Genomic DNA, 12,236 nt, shown 5'->3' with positions numbered 1-12,236 from the left:
TTTAATTCATTATAATAAAATTGATTTTTTAATTAATTATGTGTTTTTGTGTCGCAATCAGAGGGGGATCCTTTTCTATCTCTGTCCCTATGTATAATTCCCCTTCCCCAGTGAGCAGCACCTTTTCTATCTCTGTCCCTATGTATAATTCCCCTTCCCCAGTGAGCAGCACCTTTTCTATCTCTGTCCCTATGTATAATTCCCATTCCCCAGTGAGCAGCACCTTTTCTATCTCTGTCCCTATGTATAATTCCCCTTCCCCAGTGAGCAGCACATTTTCTATCTCTGTCCCTATGTATAATTCCCATTCCCCAGTGAGCAGCACCTTTTCTATCTCTGTCCCTATGTATAATTCCCCTTCCCCAGTGAGCAGCACCTTTTCTATCTCTGTCCCTATGTATAATTCCCATTCCCCAGTGAGCAGCACCTTTTCTATCTCTGTCCCTATGTATAATTCCCCTTCCCCAGTGAGCAGCACCTTTTCTATCTCTGCCCCTATGTATAATTCCCCTTCCCCAGTGAGCAGCACCTTTTCTATCTCTGCCCCTATGTATAATTCCCCTTCCCCAGTGAGCAGCACCTTTTCTATCTCTGTCCCTATGTATAATTCCCCTTCCCCAGTGAGCAGCACCTTTTCTATCTCTGTCCCTATGTATAATTCCCCTTCCCCCAGTGAGCAGCACCTTTTCTATCTCTGTCCCTATGTATAATTCCCCTTCCCCAGTGAGCAGCACCTTTTCTATCTCTGTCCCTATGTATAATTCCCCTTCCCCAGTGAGCCCCACCTTTTCTATCTCTGTCCCTATGTATAATTCCCCTTCCCCAGTGAGCAGCACCTTTTCTATCTCTGTCCCTATGTATAATTCCCCTTCCCCAGTGAGCAGCACCTTTTCTATCTCTGTCCCTATGTATAATTCCCCTTCCCCAGTGAGCAGCACCTTTTCTATCTCTGCCCCTATGTATAATTCCCCTTCCCCAGTGAGCCCCACCTTTTCTATCTCTGTCCCTATGTATAATTCCCCTTCCCCAGTGAGCAGCACCTTTTCTATCTCTGTCCCTATGTATAATTCCCCTTCCCCAGTGAGCAGCACCTTTTCTATCTCTGTCCCTATGTATAATTCCCCTTCCCCAGTGAGCAGCACCTTTTCTATCTCTGTCCTATGTATAATTCCCCTTCCCAGTGAGCAGCACCTTTTCTATCTCTGTCCCTATGTATAATTCCCCTTCCCCAGTGAGCAGCACCTTTTCTATCTCTGTCCCTATGTATAATTCCCCTTCCCCAGTGAGCAGCACCTTTTCTATCTCTGTCCCTATGTATAATTCCCCTTCCCCAGTGAGCAGCACCTTTTCTATCTCTGTCCCTATGTATAATTCCCCTTCCCCAGTGAGCAGCACCTTTTCTATCTCTGTCCTATGTATAATTCCCCTTCCCCAGTGAGCAGCACCTTTTCTATCTCTGTCCCTATGTATAATTCCCCTTCCCCAGTGAGCAGCACCTTTTCTATCTCTGTCCCTATGTATAATTCCCCTTCCCCAGTGAGCAGCACCTTTTCTATCTCTGTCCTATGTATAATTCCCCTTCCCCAGTGAGCAGCACCTTTTCTATCTCTGTCCCTATGTATAATTCCCCTTCCCCAGTGAGCAGCACCTTTTCTATCTCTGCCCCTATGTATAATTCCCCTTCCCCAGTGAGCCCCACCTTTTCTATCTCTGTCCCTATGTATAATTCCCCTTCCCCAGTGAGCAGCACCTTTTCTATCTCTGTCCCTATGTATAATTCCCCTTCCCCAGTGAGCAGCACCTTTTCTATCTCTGTCCCTATGTATAATTCCCCTTCCCCAGTGAGCAGCACCTTTTCTATCTCTGCCCTATGTATAATTCCCCTTCCCCAGTGAGCAGCACTTTTTCTATCTCTGCCCCTATGTATAATTCCCCTTCCCCAGTGAGCAGCACCTTTTCTATCTCTGTCCCTATGTATAATTCCCCTTCCCCAGTGAGCAGCACCTTTTCTATCTCTGTGCTATGTATAATTCCCCTTCCCCAGTGAGCAGCACCTTTTCTATCTCTGTCCCTATGTATAATTCCCCTTCCCCAGTGAGCCCCACCTTTTCTATCTCTGTCCCTATGTATAATTCCCCTTCCCCAGTGAGCAGCACCTTTTCTATCTCTGTCCCTATGTATAATTCCCCTTCCCCAGTGAGCAGCACCTTTTCTATCTCTGTCCCTATGTATAATTCCCCTTCCCCAGTGAGCAGCACCTTTTCTATCTCTGCCCCTATGTATAATTCCCCTTCCCCAGTGAGCAGCACCTTTTCTATCTCTGTCCCTATGTATAATTCCCCTTCCCCAGTGAGCAGCACCTTTTCTATCTCTGCCCCTATGTATAATTCCCCTTCCCCAGTGAGCAGCACCTTTTCTATCTCTGTCCCTATGTATAATTCCCCTTCCCCAGTGAGCAGCACCTTTTCTATCTCTGTCCTATGTATAATTCCCCTTCCCCAGTGAGCAGCACCTTTTCTATCTCTGTCCCTATGTATAATTCCCCTTCCCCAGTGAGCAGCACCTTTTCTATCTCTGTCCCTATGTATAATTCCCCTTCCCCAGTGAGCAGCACCTTTTCTATCTCTGTCCCTATGTATAATTCCCCTTCCCCAGTGAGCAGCACCTTTTCTATCTCTGTCCCTATGTATAATTCTCCTTCCCCAGTGAGCAGCACCTTTTCTATCTCTGTCCCTATGTATAATTCCCCTTCCCCAGTGAGCAGCACCTTTTCTATCTCTGCCCCTATGTATAATTCCCCTTCCCCAGTGAGCCGCACCTTTTCTATCTCTGCCCCTATGTATAATTCCCCTTCCCCAGTGAGCAGCACCTTTTCTATCTCTGTCCTATGTATAATTCCCCTTCCCCAGTGAGCAGCACCTTTTCTATCTCTGTCCCTATGTATAATTCCCCTTCCCCAGTGAGCAGCACCTTTTCTATCTCTGTCCCTATGTATAATTCCCCTTCCCCAGTGAGCAGCACCTTTTCTATCTCTGTCCCTATGTATAATTCCCCTTCCCCAGTGAGCAGCACCTTTTCTATCTCTGTCCCTATGTATAATTCCCCTTCCCCAGTGAGCAGCACCTTTCTATCTCTGTCCCTATGTATAATTCCCCTTCCCCAGTGAGCAGCACCTTTTCTATCTCTGTCCCTATGTATAATTCCCCTTCCCCAGTGAGCAGCACCTTTTCTATCTCTGTCCCTATGTATAATTCCCCTTCCCCAGTGAGCAGCACCTTTTCTATCTCTGTCCCTATGTATAATTCCCCTTCCCCAGTGAGCAGCACCTTTTCTATCTCTGTCCCTATGTATAATTCCCCTTCCCCAGTGAGCAGCACCTTTTCTATCTCTGTCCCTATGTATAATTCCCCTTCCCCAATGAGCAGCACCTTTTCTATCTCTGTCCCCTATGTATAATTCCCCTTCCCAGTGAGCAGCACCTTTTCTATCTCTGTCCCTATGTATAATTCCCCTTCCCAGTGAGCAGCACCTTTTCTATCTATGTCCCTATGTATAATTCCCCTTCCCCAGTGAGCCCCACCTTTTCTATCTCTGCCCCTATGTATAATTCCCCTTCCCCAGTGAGCAGCACCTTTTCTATCTCTGTCCCTATGTATAATTCCCCTTCCCCAGTGAGCAGCACCTTTTCTATCTCTGTCCCTATGTATAATTCCCCTTCCCCAGTGAGCAGCACCTTTTCTATCTCTGTCCCTATGTATAATTCCCCTTCCCAGTGAGCCCCACCTTTTCTATCTCTGTCCCTATGTATAATTCCCCTTCCCCAGTGAGCAGCACCTTTTCTATCTCTGTCCCTATGTATAATTCCCCTTCCCCAGTGAGCAGCACCTTTTCTATCTCTGTCCCTATGTATAATTCCCCTTCCCCGGTGAGCAGCACCTTTTCTATCTCTGTCCCTGTGTATAATTCCCCTTCCCCAGTGAGCAGCACCTTTTCTATCTCTGTCCCTATGTATAATTCCCCTTCCCCAGTGAGCAGCACCTTTTCTATCTCTGTCCCTATGTATAATTCCCCTTCCCCAGTGAGCAGCACCTTTTATATCTCTGTCCCTATGTATAATTCCCCTTCCCCAGTGAGCAGCACCTTTTCTATCTCTGTCCCTATGTATAATTCCCCCTTCCCCAGTGAGCAGCACCTTTTCTATCTCTGCCCCTATGTATAATTCCCCTTCCCCAGTGAGCAGCACCTTTCTATCTCTGTCCCTATGTATAATTCCCTTCCCCAGTGAGCAGCTCCTTTCTATCTCTGCCCCTATGTATAATTCCCCTTCCCCAGTGAGCAGCACCTTTTCTATCTCTGTCCCTATGTATAATTCCCCTTCCCCAGTGAGCAGCACCTTTTCTATCTCTGTCCCTATGTATAATTCCCCTTCCCCAGTGAGCAGCACCTTTTCTATCTCTGTCCCTATGTATAATTCCCCTTCCCCAGTGAGCAGCACCTTTTCTATCTCTGTCCCTATGTATAATTCCCCTTCCCCAGTGAGCAGCACCTTTTCTATCTCTGTCCTATGTATAATTCCCCTTCCCCAGTTAGCAGCACCTTTTCTATCTCTGTCCCTATGTATAATTCCCCTTCCCCAGTGAGCAGCACCTTTTCTATCTCTGTCCCTATGTATAATTCCCCTTCCCAGTGAGCAGCACCTTTTCTATCTCTGTCCCTATGTATAATTCCTTCCCCTTCCCCAGTGAGCAGCACCTTTTCTATCTCTGTCCCTATGTATAATTCCCCTTCCCCAGTGAGCAGTATCTTTTCTATCTCTGTCCCTATGTATAATTCCCCTTCCCCAGTGAGCAGCACCTTTTCTATCTCTGTCCCTATGTATAATTCCCCTTCCCCAGTGAGCAGCACCTTTTCTATCTCTGTCCCTATGTATAATTCCCCTTCCCCAGTGAGCAGCACCTTTTCTATCTCTGTCCTATGTATAATTCCCCTTCCCCAGTGAGCAGCACCTTTTCTATCTCTGTCCCTATGTATAATTCCCCTTCCCCAGTGAGCAGCACCTTTTCTATCTCTGTCCCTATGTATAATTCCCCTTCCCCAGTGAGCAGCACCTTTTCTATCTCTGTCCCTATGTATAATTCCCCTTCCCCAGTGAGCAGCACCTTTTCTATCTCTGTCCTATGTATAATTCCCCTTCCCCAGTGAGCAGCACCTTTTCTATCTCTGTCCCTATGTATAATTCCCCTTCCCCAGTGAGCAGCACCTTTTCTATCTCTGTCCCTATGTATAATTCCCCTTCCCCAGTGAGCAGCACCTTTTCTATCTCTGTCCCTATGTATAATTCCCCTTCCCCAGTGAGCGGCACCTTTTCTATCTCTGTCCCTATGTATAATTCCCCTTTCTCAGTGAGCAGCACCTTTTCTATCTCTGTCCCTATGTATAATTCCCCTTCCCCAGTGAGCCCCACCTTTTCTATCTCTGCCCCTATGTATAATTCCCCTTCCCCAGTGAGCAGCACCTTTTCTATCTCTGTCCCTATGTATAATTCCCCTTCCCCAGTGAGCAGCACCTTTTCTATCTCTGTCCCTATGTATAATTCCCCTTCCCCAGTGAGCAGCACCTTTTCTATCTCTGTCCCTATGTATAATTCCCCTTCCCCAGTGAGCAGCACCTTTTCTATCTCTGTCCCTATGTATAATTCCCCTTCCCCAGTGAGCAGCACCTTTTCTATCTCTGTCCCTATGTATAATTCCCCTTCCCCAGTGAGCAGCACCTTTTCTATCTCTGTCCCTATGTATAATTCCCCTTCCCCAGTGAGCAGCACCTTTTCTATCTCTGTCCCTATGTATAATTCCCCTTCCCCAGTGAGCAGCACCTTTTCTATCTCTGTCCCTATGTATAATTCCCCTTCCCCAGTGAGCAGCACCTTTTCTATCTCTGTCCTATGTATAATTCCCCTTCCCCAGTGAGCAGCACCTTTTCTATCTCTGTCCCTATGTATAATTCCCCTTCCCCAGTGAGCAGCACCTTTTCTATCTCTGTCCCTATGTATAATTCCCCTTCCCCAGTGAGCAGCACCTTTTCTATCTCTGTCCCTATGTATAATTCCCCTTCCCCAGTGAGCAGCACCTTTTCTATCTCTTCCCCTATGTATAATTCCCCTTCCCCAGTGAGCAGCACCTTTTCTATCTCTGTCCCTATGTATAATTCCCCTTCCCCAGTGAGCCCCACCTTTTCTATCTCTGTCCCCTATGTATAATTCCCCTTCCCCAGTGAGCAGCACCTTTTCTATCTCTGTCCCTATGTATAATTCCCCTTCCCCAGTGAGCAGCACCTTTTCTATCTCTGCCCTATGTATAATTCCCCTTCCCCAGTGAGCCCCACCTTTTCTATCTCTTCCCCTATGTATAATTCCCCTTCCCCAGTGAGCAGCACCTTTTCTATCTCTGTCCCTATGTATAATTCCCCTTCCCCAGTGAGCCCCACCTTTTCTATCTCTTCCCCTATGTATAATTCCCCTTCCCCAGTGAGCAGCACCTTTTCTATCTCTTCCCCTATGTATAATTCCCCTTCCCCAGTGAGCAGCACCTTTTCTATCTCTGTCCCTATGTATAATTCCCCTTCCCCAGTGAGCAGCACCTTTTCTATCTCTGCCCCTATGTATAATTCCCCTTCCCCAGTGAGCAGCACCTTTTCTATCTCTGTCCCTATGTATAATTCCCCTTCCCCAGTGAGCAGCACCTTTTCTATCTCTGTCCTATGTATAATTCCCCTTCCCCAGTGAGCAGCACCTTTTCTATCTCTGTCCCTATGTATAATTCCCCTTCCCCAGTGAGCAGCACCTTTTTTATCTCTGCCCCTATGTATAATTCCCCTTCCCCAGTGAGCAGCACCTTTTCTATCTCTGTCCCTATGTATAATTCCCCTTCCCCAGTGAGCAGCACCTTTTCTATCTCTGTCCCTATGTATAATTCCCCTTCCCCAGTGAGCAGCACCTTTTCTATCTCTGTCCCTATGTATAATTCCCCTTCCCCAGTGAGCAGCACCTTTTCTATCTCTGTCCCTATGTATAATTCCCCTTCCCCAGTGAGCAGCACCTTTTCTATCTCTGTCCCTATGTATAATTCCCCTTCCCCAGTGAGCAGCACCTTTTCTATCTCTGTCCCTATGTATAATTCCCCTTCCCCAGTGAGCAGCACCTTTTCTATCTCTGTCCCTATGTATAATTCCCCTTCCCCAGTGAGCAGCACCTTTTCTATCTCTGTACCTATGTATAATTCCCCTTCCCCAGTGAGCAGCACCTTTTCTATCTCTGTCCCTATGTATAATTCCCCTTCCCCAGTGAGCAGCACCTTTTCTATCTCTGTCCCTATGTATAATTCCCCTTCCCCAGTGAGCAGCACCTTTTCTATCTCTGTCCCTATGTATAATTCCCCTTCCCCAGTGAGCAGCACCTTTTCTATCTCTGTCCCTATGTATAATTCCCCTTCCCCAGTGAGCAGCACCTTTTCTATCTCTGTCCCTATGTATAATTCCCCTTCCCCAGTGAGCAGCACCTTTTCTATCTCTGTCCCTATTTATAATTCCCCTTCCCCAGTGAGCAGCACCTTTTCTATCTCTGCCCCTATGTATAATTCCCCTTCCCCAGTGAGCCCCACCTTTTCTATCTCTGCCCCTATGTATAATTCCCCTTCCCCAGTGAGCAGCACCTTTTCTATCTCTGTCCCTATGTATAATTCCCCTTCCCCAGTGAGCAGCACCTTTTCTATCTCTGTCCTATGTATAATTCCCCTTCCCCAGTGAGCAGCACCTTTTCTATCTCTGTCCCTATGTATAATTCCCCTTCCCCAGTGAGCAGCACCTTTTCTATCTCTGTCCCTATGTATAATTCCCCTTCCCCAGTGAGCAGCACCTTTTCTATCTCTGCCCCTATGTATAATTCCCCTTCCCCAGTGAGCAGCACCTTTTCTATCTCTGTCCCTATGTATAATTCCCCTTCCCCAGTGAGCAGCACCTTTTCTATCTCTGTCCCTATGTATAATTCCCCTTCCCCAGTGAGCCCCACCTTTTCTATCTCTACCCCTATGTATAATTCTCCTTTCTCAGTTGTTGGGGATTTTTTTTATAATTTGACCATTATTCCCGCCCTCCTTATCTCGTTTTAGCTAGTTTACACCCACGCCCTCACAGGCATTTGTGTGTCCTCGGCCCTTTCCTGCGTGGCCCCTGTCCCTTCACTCTGGCCCCTGCTTCCCCCCTGTGGCCCCTGCCAGCCCTGTGGCCCCCGCCAGACCCTGCTTACCCCATGAGATACCCGCCAACCCCCTGTGGCCCCCCCAGCCTCCCGTCGCCCCCTCCCCCAGCCCACTGTGGCCCCCCCAGCCCCCTGTGGCCCCCCCAGCCCCCTGTGGCCCCCCAGCCCCACGTACTGATCTCCAGCTGTCTCTGGATACGATCCTTGCAGCGGTCTCTGTACTTAGACTGCGTAGCGTTGTATTCTGTCATCACCTCCACAAACTTACGGGACAGAGTGGAGTGCTACAGTATGGGAGAGAGAGAGGAGAGCGTGAGTGTGAGCGTGAGCGAGGAGGGGGAAAGGGAGAGAGATAGGAGAGAGTGCTACAGTATGGGAGAGAGGAGAGCGTGAGTGTGAGCGTGAGCGAGGAGGGGGAAAGGGAGAGAGATAGGAGAGAGTGCTACAGTATGGGAGAGAGAGAGGAGAGCGTGAGTGTGAGCGTGAGCGAGGAGGGGGAAATGGAGAGAGATAGGAGAGAGTGCTACAGTATGGGAGAGAGAGAGGAGAGCGTGAGTGTGAGCGTGAGCGAGGAGGGGGAAAGGGAGAGAGATAGGAGAGAGTGCTACAGTATGGGAGAGAGGGAGGAGAGCGTGAGTGTGAGCGTGAGCGAGGAGGGGGAAAGGGAGAGAAATAGGAGAGAGTGCTATGGGAGAGAGAGAGGTGTGAGTGTGAGCATGAGCGAGGAGGGGGAGAGGGGGAGAGAGATAGGAGGGAGTGCTACAGTATGAGAGAGAGGAGGGGGACAGGGGGAGAGAGAAAGGAGGGAGTGCTATGAGAGAGAGAGAGGAGAGCGTGAGTGAGGAGGGGGAGAGGGAGGGAGAGAGAGATAGGAGGGAGTGCTACGGGAGAGAGAGAGAGAGACAGTGAGAGAGGAGAGCGTGAGCGAGGAGGCGAGAGAGGAGAGCGTGAGCGAGGAGGGGGAGAGGGGGGAGAGATAAGAGGGAGTGCTATGGGGGAGAGAGAGAGGAGAGCGTGAGCGAGGAGAGCGTGAGCGAGGAGGCGAGAGAGGAGTGAGTGAGCGAGGAGGGGGAGAGAGATAGGAGGGAGTGCTATGGGGGAGAGAGAGAGGAGAGCGTGAGCGAGGAGGGGAGAGGGGGAGAGAGATAGGAGAGAGTGCTACAGGAGAGAGAGAGAGAGAGAGAGAGAGAGAGAGAGAGAGAGAGCGTGAGCGAGGAGGGGAGAGGGGGAAAGAGATAGGAGGGAGTGCTACAGTATAAGAGAGAGGAGGGGGACAGGGGGAGAGAGAAAGGAGGGAGTGCTATGGGAGAGAGAGAGTAGAGCGTGAGTGAGGAAGGGGAGGGGGAGGGAGAGAGAGATAGGAGGGAGTGCTACGGGAGAGAGAGAGAGAGGAGAGCGTGAGCGAGAAGGCGAGAGAGGAGAGCGTGAGCGAGGAGGCGAGAGGAGAGCGTGAGCGAGGAGGAGGAGAGGGGGAGAGAGATAGGAGGGAGTGCTGTGGGAGAGAGAGAGGAGAGTGTGAGCGAGGAGGGGGAGAGAGAGGAGGGAGTGCTATGGGAGAGAGCGAGAGAGGAGAGTGTGAGTGAGGAGGGGGAGAGGGAGAGATAGGAGGGAGTGCTATGGGAGGGAGAGAGAGAGGGGAGAGTGTGAGTGAGGAGGGGGAGAGGGAGAGATAGGAGGGAGTGCTATGGGAGGGAGAGAGAGAGAGGAGAGTGTGAGTGAGGAGGGGAAGAGGGGGAGAGAGATAGGAGGGAGTGCTATGGGAGAGAGCGAGATAGAGGAGATCGTGAGCGAGGAGGGGGAGAGAGAGAGGAGGGAGTGCTACGGGAGACAGAGAGAGGATGGAGGGAAAGAGGATGGAGGGAGAGAAGAGGGAGAGAGGAGGGAGTGAGTGAGGAGGGACAGTGGGAGAGAGAGGAGGGAGTGCTACAGGAGAGAGAGGGACAGAGTGCTATGGGAGGGAGTGCTATGGGAGAGGGGCGAGGGGCAGAGAGACGTGCGAGGGGCAGAGAGATGGGCGAGGGGCAGAGAGATGGGCGAGGGGCAGAGAGACGGTGAGGGGCAGAAAGACGGGCGAGGGGCAGAGAGATGGGCGAGGGGCAGAGAGACAGGCGAGGGGCAGAGAGGCGGGCGAGGGGCAGCAAGGCGGGCGAGGGGCAGCGAGGCGGGCGAGGGGCAGCAAGGCTGGCGAGGGGCAGCGAGGCGGGCGAGGGGAAGCGAGGCAGGCGAGGACGGGTGAGGGGCAGAGAGACGGGCGAGGGGCAGAGAGACGGGCGAGGGGTAGAGAGACAGCGAGGGGCAGAGAGACGGGCGAGGGGCAGAGAGGCGGGCGAGGGGCAGAGAGGCGGGCGAGGTGCAGAGAGGCGGGCGAGGGGCAGAGAGACGGGCGAGGGGCAGAGAGGCGGGCGAGGGGCAGAGGGGCGGGCGAGGGGCAGAGAGACGGGCGAGGGGCAGAGAGACGGGCGAGGGGCAGAGAGACGGGCGAGGGGCAGAGAGGCGGGGCGAGGGGCAGAGAGGCGGGGCGAGGGGCAGAGAGGCGGGGCGAGGGGCAGAGAGGCGGGCGAGGGGCAGAGGGGGAGTGCTGCGGCGCTGCTGTCTGACCTGGGTTTTCCGGATACGCAGGTCGGCGGAGGAGCGGTTCAGTCCTTCCTCCTGCTCGATACTCTGCTCTATAGCTGTGAGGGGGACAGGTCCTGGGGTCAGAAACTGGACTACAGCATCCTCTTTATAGGGAGTGCAGTCTGAATATCGGGGCGCCAGCCTCAGTCATTCAAGGGTTAGTGGGGGTTGAAGTTAAGGGGCGGGGCTGTTTCATGTTGTTGGAGGTCAGAGATCAAAGGTTGTTCGGTCAGCGTTCAAGAGCTGGTTAAGGTCAGAGGTTAGTGAAGGTCAGAGGTCAGCGACAATGGGATGTTTAATGTCAAACTTCAGAGTTTGACACAGATCAAAGATTGTTGGCAGACGCAGGAGGTTCAAAGGTGGGTAAGGTCAGAGGTCAGTGAAGGTCAAGGGTCGGAGAAGGGCAGAGATAATGTCACACCAGAGGTTTCTGGCAGGTTAGAGATCACAGGTTACTACATGACAGAGTTCAAGGGTTGTTCAAAGGTCATTAGGGCACAGGAGGTTAGGGGTAAAAACCTGGGGGTGAGGGGTCAACGTTAAGGGGGTGGGTGAGGGTGGGGGCACTGACCTTTCAACTTGGAGCGGACTTTGTTGGCCGTTTTCTTGATATCGGCGGTGAGATCTTCCAGCTCCTGCTTAGTCTCTGTGTGATGGGGGGGAGGGGGGGAGGGGAGAGACAGTAAAAGAGAGGGGAGGGGGGGGAGAGTAAAGGGGAGGGGGGAGAGACAGTAAAAGAGAGGGGAGGGTGGGGGGAGAGAAAAGGGGAGGGGGGAGAGACAGTAAGAGAGGGGAGGGAGGAGAGTAAAGGGGATGGGGTGAGAGACAGTAAGAGTGGGGGAGAGAAAAGGGGAGGGGGGAGAGACAGTAAGAGAGGGGGGAGGGGAGGGGAGGAGAGACAGTAAGAGAGGGGAGGGAGGAGAGTAAAGGGGATGGGGTGAGAGACAGTAAGAGAGGGGGAGAGAAAAGGGGAGGGGGAGAGACAGTAAGAGAGGGGGAGAGAAAAGGGGAGGGGGAGAGACAGTAAGAGAGGGGGGGGGGAGGAGAGACAGTAAAAGAGGGGAATATTTTTTTATCTTATATAGCCCTAACAGTATACGCGGCGTTGTACATAGAGTTTTGCAGGCACAGTAAGTCCCTTCCCTAAAGAGCTTACACTCTAATTGTGGCATCTGAGGCACAGGGAGATAAAGTGACGTCCCCAAGGTCACAAAGAGGGGAAATACTGGCATTCACCAGTCACCCACTTCAAAGACAGCGACACTACCACTGAGTGACTTTTCTCCGATAGAATGAGGGAAGGGGTGTGTAGGGGGTAAACGTTGGGGTCATATGCAATATTAGGGGTTAAATGGTCAGTGTGTGTGTG

General features: G+C 51.2%; 1 protein-coding gene across 4 annotated transcripts in view; it reads right to left on the bottom strand.

Moving 5' to 3' along the window:
* STX1B (syntaxin 1B) overlaps nt 1–12,236 on the bottom strand; it is a 107,013-nt gene that overhangs the window by 44,541 nt on the left and 50,236 nt on the right. For all 4 annotated transcript variants that reach the window (XM_075584396.1, XM_075584395.1, XM_075584394.1 and 1 more), the window contains 3 exons: nt 11,439–11,513; nt 10,850–10,923; nt 8,427–8,535 (listed from right to left, as the gene is read on the bottom strand). In XM_075584396.1, coding sequence (XP_075440511.1) covers nt 8,427–8,535; nt 10,850–10,923; nt 11,439–11,513 — 258 coding nt within the window. The remainder of the gene's footprint in view (nt 1–8,426; nt 8,536–10,849; nt 10,924–11,438; nt 11,514–12,236) is intronic.

This window comes from Ascaphus truei, unplaced genomic scaffold (genome assembly GCF_040206685.1).
Source record: "Ascaphus truei isolate aAscTru1 unplaced genomic scaffold, aAscTru1.hap1 HAP1_SCAFFOLD_570, whole genome shotgun sequence".
Lineage (NCBI taxonomy): Eukaryota > Metazoa > Chordata > Amphibia > Anura > Ascaphidae > Ascaphus > Ascaphus truei.
Note: the sequence above shows the minus strand (reverse complement) of the source record. Positions and strands in the feature narration are given on the sequence as shown.